General features: G+C 39.2%; 4 protein-coding genes across 6 annotated transcripts; 1 reads left to right on the forward strand and 3 right to left on the reverse strand.

Annotated features, from left to right (window-relative positions):
* Positions 1–3,080: 3,080 nt before the first annotated feature.
* LOC136242345 (glyceraldehyde-3-phosphate dehydrogenase-like) lies at positions 3,081–5,170 on the reverse strand. Its single transcript, XM_066033757.1, has 11 exons — positions 5,088–5,170; positions 4,953–5,022; positions 4,795–4,894; positions 4,607–4,713; positions 4,060–4,266; positions 3,930–4,011; positions 3,825–3,881; positions 3,679–3,773; positions 3,548–3,626; positions 3,316–3,500; positions 3,081–3,270 (listed from the first exon to the last, which is right to left on the reverse strand). Exons 1-11 carry the CDS (start codon positions 5,104–5,106, stop codon positions 3,201–3,203), a joined length of 1,071 nt encoding a protein of 356 aa, XP_065889829.1. The 5' UTR covers positions 5,107–5,170; the 3' UTR covers positions 3,081–3,200.
* On the forward strand, positions 5,118–6,262 carry LOC136242346 (uncharacterized). Its single transcript, XM_066033758.1, has 3 exons — positions 5,118–5,284; positions 5,334–5,610; positions 5,660–6,262. The coding sequence occupies exons 1-3, from the start codon at positions 5,164–5,166 to the stop codon at positions 6,192–6,194; spliced, it is 933 nt and encodes a 310-aa protein (XP_065889830.1). The 5' UTR covers positions 5,118–5,163; the 3' UTR covers positions 6,195–6,262.
* On the reverse strand, positions 6,180–11,977 carry LOC136242343 (protein FAM149A-like). Of its 3 annotated transcripts, none has more exons than XM_066033755.1 (17): positions 11,938–11,977; positions 11,831–11,882; positions 11,546–11,774; positions 11,354–11,493; positions 10,396–10,527; positions 10,051–10,347; positions 9,869–10,004; positions 9,703–9,810; positions 9,352–9,653; positions 8,813–8,867; positions 8,716–8,759; positions 7,657–7,686; positions 7,529–7,607; positions 7,347–7,420; positions 7,249–7,297; positions 7,036–7,198; positions 6,180–6,350 (listed from the first exon to the last, which is right to left on the reverse strand). In XM_066033755.1, exons 1-17 carry the CDS (start codon positions 11,948–11,950, stop codon positions 6,301–6,303), a joined length of 1,953 nt encoding a protein of 650 aa, XP_065889827.1. In that variant the 5' UTR covers positions 11,951–11,977; the 3' UTR covers positions 6,180–6,300. The 3 variants fall into 3 exon arrangements, with proteins under 3 accessions (XP_065889827.1, XP_065889828.1, XP_065889826.1); XM_066033756.1 differs by having other exon boundaries at positions 10,051–10,117; positions 10,247–10,347; positions 11,831–11,976; XM_066033754.1 differs by having other exon boundaries at positions 11,831–11,976.
* Positions 11,978–16,274: 4,297 nt separating this feature from the next.
* On the reverse strand, positions 16,275–18,522 carry LOC136242622 (glyceraldehyde-3-phosphate dehydrogenase 2-like). Its single transcript, XM_066034065.1, has 10 exons — positions 18,313–18,522; positions 18,156–18,255; positions 18,003–18,109; positions 17,275–17,481; positions 17,145–17,226; positions 17,040–17,096; positions 16,896–16,990; positions 16,767–16,845; positions 16,535–16,719; positions 16,275–16,489 (listed from the first exon to the last, which is right to left on the reverse strand). The coding sequence occupies exons 1-10, from the start codon at positions 18,333–18,335 to the stop codon at positions 16,420–16,422; spliced, it is 1,005 nt and encodes a 334-aa protein (XP_065890137.1). The 5' UTR covers positions 18,336–18,522; the 3' UTR covers positions 16,275–16,419.
* Positions 18,523–19,059: the final 537 nt, after the last annotated feature.

Genomic DNA, 19,059 nt, shown 5'->3' on the forward strand with positions numbered 1-19,059 from the left:
ACAACAAATACTATAATTAGCTAACTACGTACCAACTGGTTTACAAACAATATTGTGACAATGCCAGCATGTACAAAATATTGCTGTAGCTAGCTACATGAAGTACAGAAGTAACAGCGTAAATAATACTCAGTTGAATACTTATACTGTTTTCATAGTGATTTGCTATATCAAAATATGCATATGTCTTGCCTAAATGTTTGTTAATTTATCATGTATTATAATGGCTAAACCCTTCAGCTTACAGAGCTATAATAGTCTGACTTGAGATGAGCCTGGTCAATAAATTACCTATAACAAGTAACATATCATTGTTATCAACCCAAGGCAAGGCCCAGGTGTTCAGTTGATAGCAGTGCAGGTGTCACAATGATTTAACTGGCTTTTAATAATGTGCAGTTATGATTTGCTTTCTAGCTATATCCAATACTTTGAAACAAAGAACTAGCTACAGTGAGGTTGTGTATATGGTTTCAATTTTGCTGTGCTTGCGGTTTTATTGATATGGCTTAAATCATGTTTTCTTTGATCCAATTGGAATGTGTAAATCAACTTGTCCTTCAGATTCTGACCTACTATGTGGTTTAACTTCCATTCCCCGGGGTTTACTCGTCCTACATTTATGCTTTGATATAGGGCTTCAGGGGATAGAAAATCTTTAGGCCAGACAGCAGTTTATCAGTTCTGCCCCTTCCCACATGATGTACTTCAACATTGCAAAATTGGTGTAATTTTGATAATGATCATTAAACCCTGCAGAATTGACTGAGGGTAAATGTTGTTCAAAAAAAGGAGATCGATAAAAATCCCTCTAACTATTATACCCTATTTTGTGAGTTATGTCATACTACATGTTGAAGACACCTGCATGGGATCAGTTCACAATATGGCTTTAGACTGGCCCTCTCTTATGAAGCTCAATCAACAAAGTAATCCTCTGCTCAATAGACTGTCATCACATGCAGAGTAGCTATAAGACCTTGATTTCTCAAAAACTTTTGACATGCACTGTTCACCATGCATGATTACTGCACTGATGTGGAGAGGTATACACAATGGACAATGACAGACTACAACTTGAGCTTCATTACTGTTACTTAATATGCACTCCTGAAAATTTATTAGCATTATAACATCATTGAAACAATGCATTTCTTGGCTACCGCCTTTGACCTCACAACTTTTTCACCCAGGCTTTTGAAGGCCACACCCTGTTTATTGAATTTCACCTCTTTTTGTATTTTAGATATCTACCATTCTAAACTGGCTTTGGAACTTCTTATCTATAGCTACAGGCGTGAAATGACGATTATATGGAAGACACCATACATGTGTTATTCATTTCAGAATACCCTAATATAGTCATGTTTTGAGGACTTCTAATGCAACACAATGCACATAGAATGTTCTAGACTTTCCATTAGCATATCCATGTGGTTATAACTTTTTTATAGCTATACCATTGTACAGTAGCATTTTCACTATAAAGTGGAAATCAAGGGCAAAGAGGATGAACCTTTTTGTAGTAAACTTTTGCCATTTTATATAACAATGAAAATATATTGCAGTGGAATTTTAAACGACAAGCATTTCAAATGTTGAAATTTTCCTACCAAACAAACTAGTGTATTATTAATTACTAAGGATGGTGTGTGTAGCATGCCAATCTAAGGGGTCTGCATGCCCCCAAGCGGGAAATTTTCTTGAAAAACTTCAGTAGATCCTCTAAGATTGAACCTTTGATTTTAGCATGAGAATACAACTAATTTTAGCGTGACTGTTGTATTAGGGTGACTACTCTATTAGGGTATCTAAGTCTTGAGGCATTTATATTGGTGTCCAGTTGACCTATATAAGGGTCTGGGGGCATCCCCAGAGGTGGATCCAGACTTTTAAAAAGGAGGGTTCTGGAATGTGCTTCGGTCTAGCTATCTAGTAGTAATATTTCATAGCAAATAATCACTCTCCAGTAATATTTCACTGTTCAAATGCAATTGAAGCTTAACTGTAATAGCATATTTTGAACTATTGAATGAAGCAGTTTCATGTGTGATTTTGCAGTAAATAGAGGTAGAATAAGTGATTAAGAATTTTTAGCAATCCATAATGACCATTAATACTTGTATTATATCTGTTGACTGTCGTAGATAGCTATTAGGGTGAATGCTCTGTTTAATACAGTAGCTATACCTTGATGCATTGATTTTTGATGATACTGGGCAGGCAACTCAGCTGGAAAAAAGAAATACAAGATTTTACTAGTATTTGTTAATTAAGGAGTGTTTGTTAGCAGAAGAGTCAAAATCCAATAATAAAATCCACTGGAACTGCTGGTATTGGTGTAATAATTATAATCATCACATTTGTTCAGAGATTATTTTAATAATCTCTTTGAAGGGCTATTGCTCTCTCTCCCACCCCACCCTTGATAGAAATTAAGTGCATATTGAGTGAGCTGACAACAACAGTTCAACGATTGAAGGTATGGGAGTTATGTATGGAAGTCCTTTTATTGTCTACGCTTTTGCTTAGTACTTGGTGACTGTTCTATTAGAGTATTTTGACACTGCAATCTATGTCATGTTGGTTATTTCCCTGTAACACTTGTTGTCACTGTGGTTTTATTAACCACCGAAGGTTTGAGCTGATGGCCATGGTTAGCCTATTCACTTTCAAGTCATTCTCTATGGTGTGTTTACCCTGCAGGAATGGCAAAAAATTGGTCAAATAATCAGGGCATAACTCCGTGCATCAGATTCACACCAACCTTGGTACATGAGTTCACCTCAAGATGTACACACCAATTTTTGCATGTGTCATACAGGGTTTTGTGAAATTAGGGCTTGGGAAAAAGAAATTATATAGCCTAACCCTTTGAGAGCTTGTATTTCACGAACACATGAAGGTGAATTTTGCTTAAATAAAATTTGGAATGTGAGGTGCCATTAATCAATTATATTATGCATGTACTTTCGAGAAGTTCCCATGCAGCTAACATGAAAAAAAAAACCACTTCTCTGTCATACCCACTGTGTGGAACACTAGCTTTCTTGGTACTTTAACTTTATCGTATCACGTGGTTGAAGTTGCTGCTTAGTGACTTGACAACAGACATCACATTACACAAAAAAATGTTCAGAGATATTTTTGTCAACTAATGTCTACACTACAGTTCCTGCAGTACTGCTATTGATAGTTGGCTAGTTGACACCATCCATGTGACAAATCAGGTCCACAACACGGCAACTGTACCCATACTCATTGTCATACCTAGTAACAGATACACACAACTAAATGGGAGTAATGTGGTCATACCAAGCAACCAGTTTTACAAACTGGGGATTAAGAGAGATGCAAGCCTTGCCATCCACAATGGAGGATCGACTATCAGTGATGAAATCAGTTGATACCACCTGATCCTCAGTGTATGCTAGGATACCCTTGAAGCGATCAGTGGCGGCAGCATCTTTTATTGCCTTCTTGATATCATCCATTGAAGCCTGCAAGAACACAGTACACACAGCTCACAAGATACACTGAACTAAACTGGTGTTTGCAGTCGGCAGGTCAGGTCCACTACAGATACATCAGGGGTGGGTACACGGAATGCCATTCCAGTTAGTTTCCTGCAGTATTATATAGTGTGCATTAAACAGAACAACAACAAAAGTCTCTTACCCATTGAGGTCAGGAATCACCTTGCCAACAGCCTTGGCAGCACCAGTAGATGCTGGGATGATGTTTTGAGCAGCAGTACGTCCATCCCGCCAATTCTAAACAATAAACACTAGTGTGTTAACAAGACTCGTTGGTTACAAGCTCACCTTTTTGCTTGGTCCATCCACTACCAGTTGAGTAGCTGTGTATGAGTGAATGGTAGTCTAGGAGAGAAACATAGTACACAATACAAGATTATGTTGCAATCTTACCATCAACCCTTCGACGATGGTGAACTTATCATGGACCACTTTAGCCAATGGTGCAAGACAATTGGTAGTGCAAGATGCATTGCTACAATGACCATACTCAAACTAAACTCATTTACAACATCATGGGTACCTGACAATATGCATATCAGGTTTGTACTGGTCCTCGTTTACTCCCATCACAAACATTGGGGCATCAGCAGATGGAGCACTGATGATCACCTTCTCAGCTCCACCAGTCATGTGAGCCTTTGCCTTCTCACAGGTAGTGAATATACCAGTTGACTCCACAACATATTTGACACCATTAGCTCCCCATTGCAAGTTGTTGGGATCACGCCTACACAAATAGAAAAGTTGAACAGCTGCTCTGTAGCCAACCCTTATATGTTTATAATATTGTTTGATTATTATGCAAATTTCAATGCACAAAGGTCACCAGGTTCAATCTAAAAGGTAGAATTGATTTTAAAATAACCTTGTATACAATGTAGCAGGACCTACTATCAAACGCTACTCATGACAGGTTTAGTAGTGTTAGCGAAATCCCTGCAGTGATAATGTTGCACAACAAATACACCTCACATCAACACAATTAGGATGTGAAGTTCTAGCAGTGTGCAGTGACACTTTAAAACAGCAACAAAATAAATCTTGGCCATCATAAACTGGTCACTCACTCTCCAAAAACTTTGATTTTGTTGCCATTCACAATCAAATGCTTGTCATCATAGGTGACTTCACCATCAAACCTTCCATGTGTGGAGTCATATTTGAAGAGGTAGGCCTACAAAAGGTATGCATAAGTTTACTCACCTCTGACCTCTGGAGGTCGAAGTGCACCAGTAAAGATGTCGCCGCAACTCACCATGTAATCCGTGGACAAGAAAGGATCATTCACAGCGACAATCTCAATCTTCTTTGTCGTTAATGCTGCACGCATAACGAGACGACCGATTCGTCCAAACCTGCACACACAAAAAGCGTGCTCATGGTTAACCACGCATTGGGGAAGATGGTACCCACCCATTGATTCCGACTTTAGGCATTTCGTCTGTTGCTGCTCTTTTGGAATCTATCTCACTAGTTGACTGTCCTGCGAAATAAGTAGAAGATAAGACTCGAGGCAAAGATATTTATAGTAACGCAGCGGTGTCTCACCTGATCGTTTTCTGCTCATCCCTGACCACGTGCGATTCACGCATCAAAAAAATTCTTGAAGCGCCTCTTGCTAAGAATGGGCGCTTGGCGGTGGGAACTCTTTGTGGACTTGTCACGACTGTGTGCACTATTACTATTCCTCTACTGCTCACTGAATATCAACTTGTACAGCATATCATGTGGGGTGATTTTGATAAGTGAGTTTCTGCATTAAAACTGCTGCAGGTATCACGTGTGGCCCTGTAGTGACGTTTTACTTTCTGGACAAGCGCACCACCACCACCACCCAACATGGTGGCATTAAAAAGACAACTAGTGATGCAGATGACATCCCTGATAAAATTGTGAAAAAGTACACAAAGAGCATACTAAATCTGGTACTTTATGATACTGAGAATTGTGAAGCTCTTGATCAGTTTGAACCAGTCAAGGCCAACACTCACTGTGTATTTGCTAAGACAGCTAAACTTTGGGGCTCACATGATTATGACCCTGCTCTCTCATTAGTAGAAAACACTTTGAGGTTTACCAAATGTGTAATAATGTACTTATTTGATATTTTAATATAATAGGTCAGTGCCAGCAGTCATCAAATTTATAGCAGTCAGCAAGTACCTCAAGTTGGATGGTTTTGTGTTTTCATTGCCAGGTGATGAGTTTGGTAGTGATCCAGATAAATTTGGGGAGGCAGTACGCACTGTTCTGTCTGTCCTATCATCCGCTGACCCTTCAGGATATGATTGTATGAGCAAGTCATTCATTGCATCTGCTGGATGGATGTTTGAGTTAGATTCAGAGCCAATTTTTGTCACCACATTTGCACCCTGCTACCCTTCACGGCACAGCCGGTATGCATTCAGTGCCAAACATGCATTCATCTTGCTGCAACCAATGCACTCTTTTGTAACACATGACATTGGTGAGGACACTCCCCAGACTAATTGGGAGAAACCTCGCACCGTGAGGGACAGGATTAGAGTGTCATACAAACAAAATGATCGTCCTTACTTGATCAGGGACACCGTCAGATATCCTGCAGTTCATGACATTGTCAGGGGAATGGACAGTATGTCTGATGACCCTTTGCCGTGGTGGAAACCTCACTGAATATTTTATTATGTGTCAAATGAGAATTATTTTACTACAAGTCAACAATGAAATGTTAAGTGACCGGGTTACTGCTGTGTTGCTGGGGGTGAAGTGGTATAATATGTCATCTGATGATTCCTCGTAGTCTGTGCTTACTGCTAGTAGACTGTGGCTCTGTAGGGTGACACACAACATACATGGTAACTATACAGTGTAGGGAAAATACCAACTGTATACATACATTACACACAAGCACACACAAACCGTCGATGGTGCTACTGATATATTTGTAGGTCTGTTTGCTGCATTCACTAGAAGTTTGAATGAATATCAAACATCTGGAGTCCAACAGTGCTTTGATTATATGGGTGTCCATTTAACCATCATGTGATCTTTTATAGTGCACGAGGATTCTTACGACCACTGAATTTAAGGCCACAGGACAAAGTATGGTGAGGAAAAATTAATACAGCCATGGCAGGCATTTACCGTATACATACAAATTTTCGAGGGACATAATTTTTGCGGTCGCTTGGCTTTCCGCGAAACTTTCATCCTAATGATTACTAGTGTTAGTTTTATGCTTTTTAATAACTAACCTCAGTGAAACATGAGTGATCCTCGAAAATAAAACTCTGAAATTTGTCAATCCACAAAAATTACGTATATACCTCAAAAATTTGTATGTACGTATATGGCAATGAAGGCTGTGTGTAAAGAAGGACATTTTGAAGTTAAGGAAGTTTATAGAGGCATGAGTTATTGTCAGTGATAACTATAGAGGTTATGTATATCTAAGATCATAAATTGATCAAAAATAAATAATCTCGTCTGGTACACAACACGAGAACACACTCACTGGTACTAAGTCCCCAGGTGACATCATCAATGTCATCATCTTCATCAAGAGGTGGGGCATAATGTCCCGGGGTGTGGCCTATCATTTTTAAAGGACTATTACCATATGATACTTGATTGGGGTGTCGTCTTGACGGGGGTGGGGGAATTTTAGGTGTATCAGACTATTGGGGAAGATAATATCAACCAGTAACTATACCAACACACAGCTTACCCGTAGGGAGATAGGAACATCATTAGATGTAATACATAAAATTTGTTGTCTGTAACATTCCAACATGTCACACAGCCCAATTGTGGGTGCGTCCTTACATGTCACTATGGCTATTGTTCTCTAGTCCTGTAATAGTCATCCTTGAAGCCAGACCACTGCTACGAGGTTTATGCTACATAAACATGAAGATAGGATAACAGCTGACTATAGTAGCTTATACTACAACATATAGTTTATGCTAATATTGCATACTCTACACAAATATACAGAGGTCACTTACTGTGCTGGCTCTGATGGGGGGAGGTGACCTCTTGTCAAACACAGTGTCCTCCAATGGGGGTAGTTGTCCACTACGTGCCCTAGGGGTGTATCAGTACTTACCATAGCAACAATAAATGACATACTAACCATGAGGGTGTAGTCCCGTTCACTGAAGTGCTATAAAGAGCAGAAACCTTATTACTACATGAATAAGTTTACCACACTATGAACTAGTGTTGTTCCAGTATTAAGAAATTTGTTAGTATAGTATTGGTATTTGACCTTGACTTTCAATGATGGTAAAGTACTTGTATTACTTTTGGTATGAAAATTTTCAAAAGTAAGTATTTAAAAATATTTACTACCAAAATTTGATTTAGTAAAGTATAAGGTCACCAAAAGTTATAGTAAGTAGTTAGTACATAACATAACCAGTTATTCTGAATATGCCGGTGCAATCTACAGATTTTTTCAAATAAATATTCCTGTCTAAATTTTTCTGCATTAGTCTGTTTCTCTTCCACTAGTAGCATCCCCACCAGTTGAGAAAATGTGTTCTATATGGGGCAGTTGAAGCTGGTACTGCTAAAATATCAGGCTATTAAGGAACTATTACTGGATAATGCTTCAGTTTCCCAACCCAGTAATCTAACGGATCCATTCTATGCTCTTTAATGGTTATTCTGGCATCCAAATTCCAAACAGTTACAATGAACTCCAACAGTTCCAGTTACCACTAAATTTATGCACTCTATACTACCTAATACTGATAGATCAAACAACATGAGCAAAGTGATTATTGGAGCCTAAGCACAAAAAAAAACACTTTTAAGGCTCGCCTACTTGTGGTGGCTTTGAAAAGAAATCTTCAAAGTTCATAGAACTCAGCTGGAATAAATGAATGAGTCACTTGTACAATACTTACTAAATCTTGATGAAGCAATTATGAGTAAAGAGTAAGTATTTAGTATCTAACCATCCCTTTACTAAAGTAATGAGTATCTCTTTAGTAAATCATCCAACATTTGGTACAGTATTAGTAAGTAATACTAACAGAAAAAGGGCTATACTTTTCCAAAGTAAGTATTAGTAAAAGTATACTGGAACAACACTACTATGAAGTCCTTAGAGTTTACCAATTCACATAATAATAATATAAGCAATGCATTTCTAATTACTCCTTTAGACACACAATGATAAACTCACATTTTTTGTCCACGCAGACACACCAGATCAATACCATAATCATCCTACAGTGATACATTGTCACTAATACACTACTCTCCAATGAGGTCATACTCACGTGTAAGTTAGCTGGAGTACGTGGTTTATCCAGTGGCTTTAAAGTAGCCATGTTTCTGAATGCAATAATATAACAATGTCACAATGGATTGTATTATTAACTACTATTTAAGCCTGTATACATAGCTGGTAGTCAGAACCCCAACGTTGAATGCAAACTTGCAATCTACGCATGTGCCTATTTTTGCTGCTATTCCCAAATTAGGGTCTAGTGTGAAGCTATGCACAAAAAGTTGGAGCCCTGTTGTGTGATGCTTAAGTACTGCATAAATACTAAAAAAATTAACCACAAATTCTATGAAATACAGTATATACGCAAATTTGAAATGGACTGATCTGATTTAAGCCACTAGCATTCTGGCATTTTTGTACACAGTAGTTTCACTATCTAGAGCCTACGGATGGTCACTGGTACAAGACTAATTTCTGCCTTGGGTTCCACACAGCAAGGTATCTGAATTCCCTCTATAGCCAACCAATGCTAAACAGCATGATTTCCCATGCATCCCTAGCATTGTAATTGATTACTTCATCTTGTACCTTCTATTCCATCCTCCAGATATTAATCTCCCTGTTGCCATGGTATCGGGACGACTTCCAGGAATAGGTGTGTACCTATTATTACGCAGTAGCCCATAATGGTCATGGTTGCCTAGCAACAATGGATCATTGGTATCAGATCCAATATGGTCATGTGATGCAAAGGAGGTGTGGCATCTAGCTAAGAGAGATGGCTGCCTTGTTTGTAGTGGAAATGGTTTGATCTTCATAAGATCTTGTAGGGCTGATAGGTTTGAGTCAGGACCAGTAGCCCCACCCACAGGCCTGTATTGTTGTAGGACCTGCAAACGACACTAAATGAGTGCAGCCTGGTGGAGGGACTATACACACCTGAGATCTACCAATCAAAGTTGACGGTGCATCAAGTGTGGGACTGGGAGGAGTGGTAGTTGTTCTGCTCTGTGCAGCATGTAACAATGGTTGTAAGATAACAACTACCTATTGATCATGTAATAAAGTGATAAAGGGAATATATTCCCCCTACAAAAGTGCCTACCTCTGCCCATATAAGATCAAACACTTGTGAACCAACAGTGTCCCTCACACAAGCATTAGGAGTAATAGGGGGAAGCCCCTGACGTTTATTGGTTCTGTGTCCTCTACCACGAGTTGAGTTTATCAGCTGGTCACCCCTGTATGTATACATTAGGTGACTGTACTGGCAACACAAGAACTAACGTGGCATCAAAGGCAAAGTACTCTTCTACTATACCATGTGATGCTATCAGCTCTTCATAAGGGCCAACTGCAAGTGATGAATGGCACACACACACACACACAGTTACATGACACACTACACACAATGAGACACTGCAACACAACAAGACATGAGTTGACACATAATGTGACACAAATTGACAGGTTCTCTTCTTACAAATCAGACTTCTTTTCTCCTTTCTACTGGACGAGGTCATATTTGCTGCTACTGTTGGTGGAACTGGTAGTGGATGTATTTGATGACCACGAACACACAACCTGACCAAACCAGAGGATCATCCCATTATATAACTTGTTAATACTCACTGAGACTGGTCCGTGTGATCATGCTGTCCTAATGATAACCCTTCCAATAAGAATCGGTTAACAACAAATGGGTCTGGTGCTACATATTCAGTTCCTTCATCCTCTGACTCTAATATCTGTACACCATTCACCCTATGAGTATGTACCATATAATTATGTTTTAAAAGCAGGAGAAAAATTACAAATAGTCAGATATTTATTTCAATTGCAATACTCTTGAATATAAACTGACCGTTACATTTCAGGTGTAGAAGTGATGAATCTCTCTTTAAAAACTCCCTGAATTAAGTACTAATAAGGACAAATACTTTGGTCCCAACAGGTGTGACTCTACATTTTTATATCTGCAAGAGGAAAACTTCTACCTAAACTCTGGGTGCCGTTTCACTGTACATGAATTTTTAATAAAATACATTAATAGTAAAACATGAAGTCCACAGTACTGGACCAGAAACTATGCAAAATTGTAACAAAATTGAGAGCATTGATAACTGAATATCACCAAAACAAACAACCCAATGAGCCCACGGGGATCCAACTCTTTTTAGAATTTTATAAACTTCATAATACTCAACCTCTACAATTAGTCTTGCATGGACAATCCACTTTTCCCCGTCACAGTGTCTCACACAATGTTTATACCAATTAGATACCAATTAGAAATTATAAGTGCCTCTGAAAGTGTCTGAAGCTGACTGCACTTATAGGTGACTTGCTGGAAAATGAGCATACCAGTCTATATCATGTCGCCTACCTACTAAAGTTTAGAAAATAAACTACCATGTATGAAGTCTGGTTGTCAAGCCGCTGCACTGAAACTAGTAATCACTATTTCCCTCCCCGCAGCTCCCCTGGTCCAGTTTTTACTTTATTTATACACACACCTCTCACTATATTATTGTCATGTACATATGAAGTGCACACACACCCACATAATTACACTCACAATACATCATACCTGATATGAGGGTAAGTAGTGCTCCACTCATCACATTCATGGTCTAGTACTCTACTACCAGTGGACATGTGATCAAACAAGGCACTGTTAATGTCCTGAAACATGCCGTCCACTCTTGTTGATGCCTCCAGCTCAAATTCCTAACAGCAAATTGAGCATATCAATAAACAACAGGGTAAATACATCACATACATCTTCATTGTTCCATGATAATAACGAGCTGTAGCCACTGAAGCTATCCACTGGGTCTCTTGTGATTGAATAGCTGGCAGAAGGAGCAAAAGCGCTGTCCATGTCTGGGCCCACAGCCTCCTCCAAAGAGGACAGGTATTTGGCCTGCATGAAGGAGTTGGCCGCTAAACGAGCTGGCGTTTGTTCATTGACGCTATGAATATCAACACTGTGTCCACGTACTCCAGCTCTACGTTACGTTGCGAGGTGAGAATGGCAGGAATTTACTGTCTATGAGTAACTCACAGTGACGAAGGGTTCTGTTTCCTCTTCGACATTTGATCTTGGATGATAAGAGCTAGTAGCACGGACAACATTTCATTATATACACTGGCTACTCTCTAGAGACATACACACATAAGTCATCCGCCATTTTGTGTTGTTTACTAAAAGCACGTGGCAACGGAAATAACAAATTAGGGCGGCAATATTATTATGATGGTGTGATGGCCGAATGATGAATAGCGAGTTGGAGAGCGACAGGACACTGCTGCTTCGTCAGATAATCCTCCGCCAATCACTCTACTTGACGACCAACCAGCTCTTTTATATCGCGTATCTATATACGGACGTTGAGTACACCAATGTGTTCAAAATGCTGACGAGCGGCTCAAGCAGCTCATTGGTAAAAATTCGGAATAATATTTGCTTTAAAGGTATTGGGTGGGGTGGTTATTGAAAGGTATTAGACTTCTGAGTTTGTTCTTGTACTTTGATCTACTTCGAGATCTACTTTGTAGTCCGGCAGCGCCCGCCCCTTCGCATTATAGAGGAAGGAATCTCTGAATCATTATGCTATCTCATTGGTTGGGGTGTTCGCTGCCAGACTAGATTTCCTGGTAGTTACGGTAACTACCTGCATACGGGGAACAATTTTAGACCACCGTGGTTACAGGGATTAGGCCACTCCAAATAAATTCTCTGTTTCCCTTCCTGGACTCAAGCATATTTGCATGCGGGCGGGCGGTCCATTTCCATTATTTCATTATACGATTGGCAGCTTTTCAAGCCATTATTTTCCTGGCACAACCATTAAAAGCATGCTTAAGCTTGATCCTTCCTTTTTAAGTTGCAAAAATAACACAAGCGTGAAGTGTGGCGGGCCAACTTGATAGCATTGCTGACACCGTTTCGAGATGGCTTTTACTGAGCCTGTCAGTATGCAAGAGTAATGGAAGAATACGGAATAATGGAAGTTTTAAGCTGACAGAAATCAGATGCGGGCGGTGGACGGGAAACAGAGAATTTATTTGGAGTGGCCTTAGAGGGTAATAGATTTGGAGTAACCATAACAACTGCTAATCGCTCAATACCAAGCACCCAACTGGCAGGTATCAGTGAGGTAGTGTTGTTCAAGATCATGCAGTCTATCAGAGCAGAGCATGACTAGCCCACCCCTCACTTCATCAGCGCAATAGATAGTTTTATATACTATCAGTGGCCTTGGCAACAACTTAATTGGGAGTGGCACTGATAGGTCCTCATATTCTCCAACATGTTAACAACTCTAATCACCATACCTAACCAAATGATAACATAGTGGAAGATATTCCATTAAAATGTTATTTTACAGTATGTACGTATTCTTTACTTTGATTTTTATTGTTGAATGGATAGGTTACAATTTGTCTCTTGTTTAACTACACATAAGGCCGAGATGTAGTTTCCTATCCTGATTTCAAAATCCAGCATGGGTGGGCATTATTAAAAACCAACTCATTGTGCTTGCAGGTGTGGACCTGTTGTTATAAGTAAGTCAATGTGCTAATTAACGCATGCTTATGGTGTTTATTACTCCTGGAAAGTAGCTATGGCTTACCAAAATATTGGTGTTTCAATGCAGACAGCTATTGAATGAGTAACCATTAGGCTGTTTTAAGTGAGAATGTAGTTTCCTGTCCTCTGCCCATGTGACATCTGAGTGCCTGCATTAAAATGGTCATTATTGTCCGTTTTTAATAATCAAACAAAAAATGTTTTCTGTGTAGCCACACTGAAACAAAACTTCGTACTTATTAGGTGTGGTGTCTAGTGGTTAGTACAGTGTCTCTACTCTTACAGCAGCTTGAGTAATATAATATAAATAAATTTGTGGCATCTACATACTGGAAGTGTTGATACAGGCTGTAATATAACTTATTCTGAGAGAGCCAGTAGTTGACCCACATAACCAGTGGCAAGGTGCTCTGGATACAACCATGAACCACTGCAACATTATTGTTATTATCAGTCATCATCCCTCACCAGCTGTACTGACATCAATGATTTTATGTTCTAATTCATGAGCACCATCATCAAATACTATGTATATACCCTACCTAATACCTAATATGAGCAGCATGTGATCTGTACACACCTATCCCAGTGTATTTCAATAAACTCCACATTGATCCCATAATGAGACGATGTGTCTTCTGATTATAATATCGTAACTGCATGTGTGAAGTTCTTGAACTTTTCTGGATGCAAGTATCAAAAAGACAACGGCATATTTTTAATACTCCAGGACTAATGGTTGGTCTCATTCTCCAGATCTAATGGAGTAGTCAAATACTGTATTAGAACATTCACCCTATATTATGACTTGTTATGTATGTAAGTAAGCTACATAAACTGTCTAGCTTCTGGGGTCTGTTCAACCAGCATCCTGTCATTACCTTCACCAATAACTATAACTCACCGAGAGTCTAGCTTTGTCGGTTCAAGATGAGCCTGGACAATAAAACGGAATGTGGCTCTTCTTACTCCTTCTTTAGACCAGACAGCAGTTTATCAGTTCTACATGGCCTCTTTCCACATTATGTACACTTCATCATTGTAAAATTGCTACAATTCTAATTATTATACCCTATTTTGTGAAGTCATGAAACATATACTATGTCAAATTACATCCTGAAGACAACAAGCTTTAGACCAGCCACACTCCTTATGAAACTCGATTAACGAAGCAACCCCCAGCTCAATAGACTGCCATCACCAAGTAGCTGGCTAGACCTTATAAATTTATAATGTTGCAAAACTTGACATGCTCTGATCCATACCCACTTAGGTGTGTGATGGACAATTTCAGACTATGTGATCACAACAGCTCACCTTCAATGCACGCAGACTTATGTCAAGATAATGCAATCTCTATACTTCACTGTTAGTATCACACACTCACTCCATATCTCTATTGCCAATTGTGATTACTACACATTCAGTTGATTAAATTGAGGATGAAACACTTACCAAATACAGTATCGCCCTACCCCTGTTAAGCTGCTAACTGACTATCTGGCTATGGAATAACTAATAATAACTTGTACATGAATCATGATACTTGTTGGACTGGTCCCATGTATGCATCAGATATGCATGTATGATGTAGGTCCAATAACATACAAATATAGTCCTCCCTCATGATACAAGAGGGAATACTATGTCTAACAATACTGAGTTCTCGTTTTGCCTGTATCAGTACATGCAGTATAGCTATATGTACAGGAAAATCAATTTCAGAATTATATACTACTGAAACTCAGTACAGTGTATTAATATAGCAAACATGCAACTACAAATAAGGTAGTTGTATAGCATGCAGCAACACTTTAACATCTATCCATGTAAAAACAACAAAAGAGTGTGGCCTTGGTGAAAAAGTTGTGAAATCAAAGGTGCATGATGGTGGTCAAGAAGAATGACTGCAATGATGTCCATGCCAATCAATTTTAATAATGTATCCCTGGAAATATATTATGTTAACTTCAAATTGGCTGCCACCTTTTGATCTCACAACTTTTTCACCCAGGCTTTTGAAAGCTGCATCCTTTTACAGCTTAGGTATTTTGCATGGATTTCTTTTTTTTTTTTTTGTATTTTAAATAACAGCCAGCTACTATATCTACAGACACAATGATGATATGGAAGACACTATGTGTTCTTTATTTAATACTCTAATAGAGTGCACATGTTTGAGAGGATTCTAATAGAACACACATAGAATGTTCTACTGGTCAGACATGCAGTTCAGCTTGAATTTACAGATATATTATTTAGTAGCCTCCTCCCCAACCCCCTTTATGTGTCAAGGTCCTTTAACCTTTTTGCTCAGTACTCAATGACTGTTCTATTAGAGTATTTTGACCCTACAATTTTACATCATGTTGGCTTTTTTTTGTCCTGTAACTCTGATTCTATGGTTAACATCAACAAGTACAAACTCTCTGGAGTCTGTACCTGTTGATGTTGAATCTTCCATTGATCATATCCTTATTAAATGTTCATAAAGTTTCTGGAGCTGATGGTCTACCAACGTGGTTTGTTAGAGCTTCTCCTTACATGGCAAGGTTTGTGACTGATTTGATCAGTACGTGTATAGTTTGCTGCAGCCTTTGAATTACCTAACTTAATATGCATAAATGGAGACATTAACCTAGTTAATAATAGGGTGAACCAGAGAATAGGCCAAAGAAAGGAAAAACTCCCCCTAACCCCAGGAGTTAAATTAGCCAACTCTACAAGATCCATGACAGAATAGAGGGTTTTTAAATACTAGTTGTTCCTCACCACTACCTGCCGTGGCCATCACTATCTTTTCCAAATACCAGAGCCAACCATCAATTAAAATTCTCTCACTGTCAAGCCAGAACAGAAATATATCTAAACTCATCCCCCCCTCCCCAAATCATGAAAATTTATTGACAGGAATTTTTGTAATTGTATAGCATGACACCCCTGTACATTAGTGTAAAGGGTTTTGTTAAAATAAATACCACATATGCACAAAAATTGTTCAGATATCTTCCTGTCAACATCTACACTACAGTTCCTGCAGTCCTACTATTGATAGTTGGCTAGTTGACACCATCCATGTGACAAATCAGGTCCACAACACGGCAACTGTACCCATACTCATTGTCATACCTAGTAACAGATACACACAACTAAATGGGAGTAATGTGGTCATACCAAGCAACCAGTTTCACAAACTGGGGATTGAGAGAGAGGCAAGATTTGCCATCCACAATGGAGGATCGACTATCAGTGATGAAATCAGTGGACACCACCTGATCCTCAGTGTATCCTAGGATGCCCTTGAAGCGATCAGTAGCGGCAGCATCTTGTATTGCCTTCTTGATGTCGTCCATTGAATCCTGCCAGAACACAGTACACATAGCTCACAAGATACACTGAACTAAACTGGTGTTTGCAGTCGGCAGGTCAAGTCCACTACAGACACATCAGGGGTGGGTACACGGAACCCCATTCCAGTTAGTTTCCTGCAGTATTACATGGTGTGCATTACAGAACAACAACAGAAGTCTCTCACCCATTGAGGTGGGGCATCACCTTGCCGAAACCCTTGGCAGCACAAGTAGATGCTGGAATGATGTTTTGAGCAGCACTACGTCCATCCCGCCATTTCTAAACAATAATCACTAGAATGTTAAAGACTCGAGGGTTACAAGCCCACCTTCTTGCTTGGTCCATCCACTACCAGTTGAGTAGCTGTGTATGAGTGAATGGTAGTCTGGGAGAGAAACACAATACACAATACAATATTATGTTACAATCTTACCATCAACCCTTCAATGATGGTGAACTTATCGTCAACCACTTTAGCCAATGGTGCAAGACAGTTGATAGTACAAGATGCATTGCTACAATAACCACACTCAAACTAAACTCATTTACATCATCATGGGTACCTGACAATATGCATATCAGGTTTGTACTGGTCCTCGTTTACTCCCATCACAAACATGGGGGCATCAGCAGATGGAGCGCTAATGATCACTTTCTCAGCTCCACCAGTCATGTGAGCCTTTGCCTTCTCACAGGTAGTGAATATACCAGTTGACTCCACAACATATTTGACACCATTAGCTCCCCATGGCAAGTTGTTGGGGTCACGTCTACAAAAATTAATAGAATTTTATCAGCTGTCCCTTACAACGAGAATTTAATTACAAAAAGGTCCCAGGTTCAATCTGAAAGCAGAAATTATCTCTTGACAGGTTTAGACCAAAACTTTATCTTAACATTCTACGATCGCTACAATCCCAAGACATAGTTTTGCTCGCTCGGTTTTGCTATACTTACAAGCATAGATAATAGTATGGGGTGTCTATTATCTATGTTACAAGTGATCAGCGACCGAATTTATTAGAGTCACGCTTCAGTCAAATGGATTGTGGCGAGTTACATGACTTAACACCCTCGATTATCACAGTATTTATTTTAGCTGTTTTCTTTCAAAGATGTAGCGTTGTTACAAGTAAAATACATACTAGCAGACAAAATTTGTTGGTGAAGTCTACCGGTGTAATCTGTAGCATGTAGGCTTATGAACTGGTAGCATGCTAGTGCTTGCACGTGATTCCAATCGCAAAATAACACTGATCCGGGTTTTCCCTCGGGGTTTCCTTTCACTTACTCCCCAAACACTTTGATCTTGTTGCCATTCACAATCAAATGCTTGTCATCATAGGTGACTTCACCATCAAACCTTCCATGTGTGGAGTCATACTTGAAGAGGTAGGCCTACAGAAAAGGTAAATGTACCAGTAAAGATGTCGCCGAAACTCACCATGTAATCCATGGACAAGAAAGGATCATTCACAGCGACAATCTCGATCTCCTTTGTCGCAATTGCTGCACGCATAACTAGACGACCGATTCGTCCAAACCTGGATACACAAAAACGCGTTCATGGTTAACCACGCATTGAGGAAGATGGTACCCACCCATTGATTCCGACTTTAGGCATTTCGTCTGTTGCTGCTCTTTTGGGATCTATCTCACTAGTTAACTGTCCTGTGAAATAAGTAGAAGGTAAGACTCGAGGTAAAGATACTGAGATATTAATAGTAGGGCTTGTACGTGGGGTGGTTTGGATAAGTGAGTTGCTGAATCTGCTCTTTAATTTTTTTCCCAGGGTCCACCACCCCAGCACTATTTGTTTATTTATTATTACTGGGCAGGTAGCTCTGTAGATGTTCCCAGGAAAAAAAGATTTACAAGTACTGATTAGCCAGCTACAATGATTTAAGAGTCTATAACGTTAGTACTAAGTTATTAGTAAATAAGTTCAAATCATGATCAATTATTGCAGTGGGCAAGTTGTTCCATTCATTAATTGTTTTTGAGTAAAAGCTCTGTTGATACGTTACAGTAGATGAATTTGGAATAATGAAGTGTTGGGGGTGATACTGTCTGGTGTGTCATGTTTGGTGGAGATAGTGATGTGGAATTTCGAGTGCACTAGTTAGTAAAGTGCTGGACAAAAAAGATTAACTTAATGTGAAGGAAACACTTGACCTTCAGATGTTGTGAACCAAGCAAAGCATAATGCAAAGCTTTTGGGGATCATGTGATTATGTACTACATACTCCTATGGAAGTTCTGTACAGTAAAAATACAATACAATGACCCTGATCTCTCATTAGTGGAAAACGCTTTGCCATGTGTAATAAAGATTATTTTCATTAGTT

This window comes from Dysidea avara, chromosome 13 (assembly GCF_963678975.1).
Source record: "Dysidea avara chromosome 13, odDysAvar1.4, whole genome shotgun sequence".
Lineage (NCBI taxonomy): Eukaryota > Metazoa > Porifera > Demospongiae > Dictyoceratida > Dysideidae > Dysidea > Dysidea avara.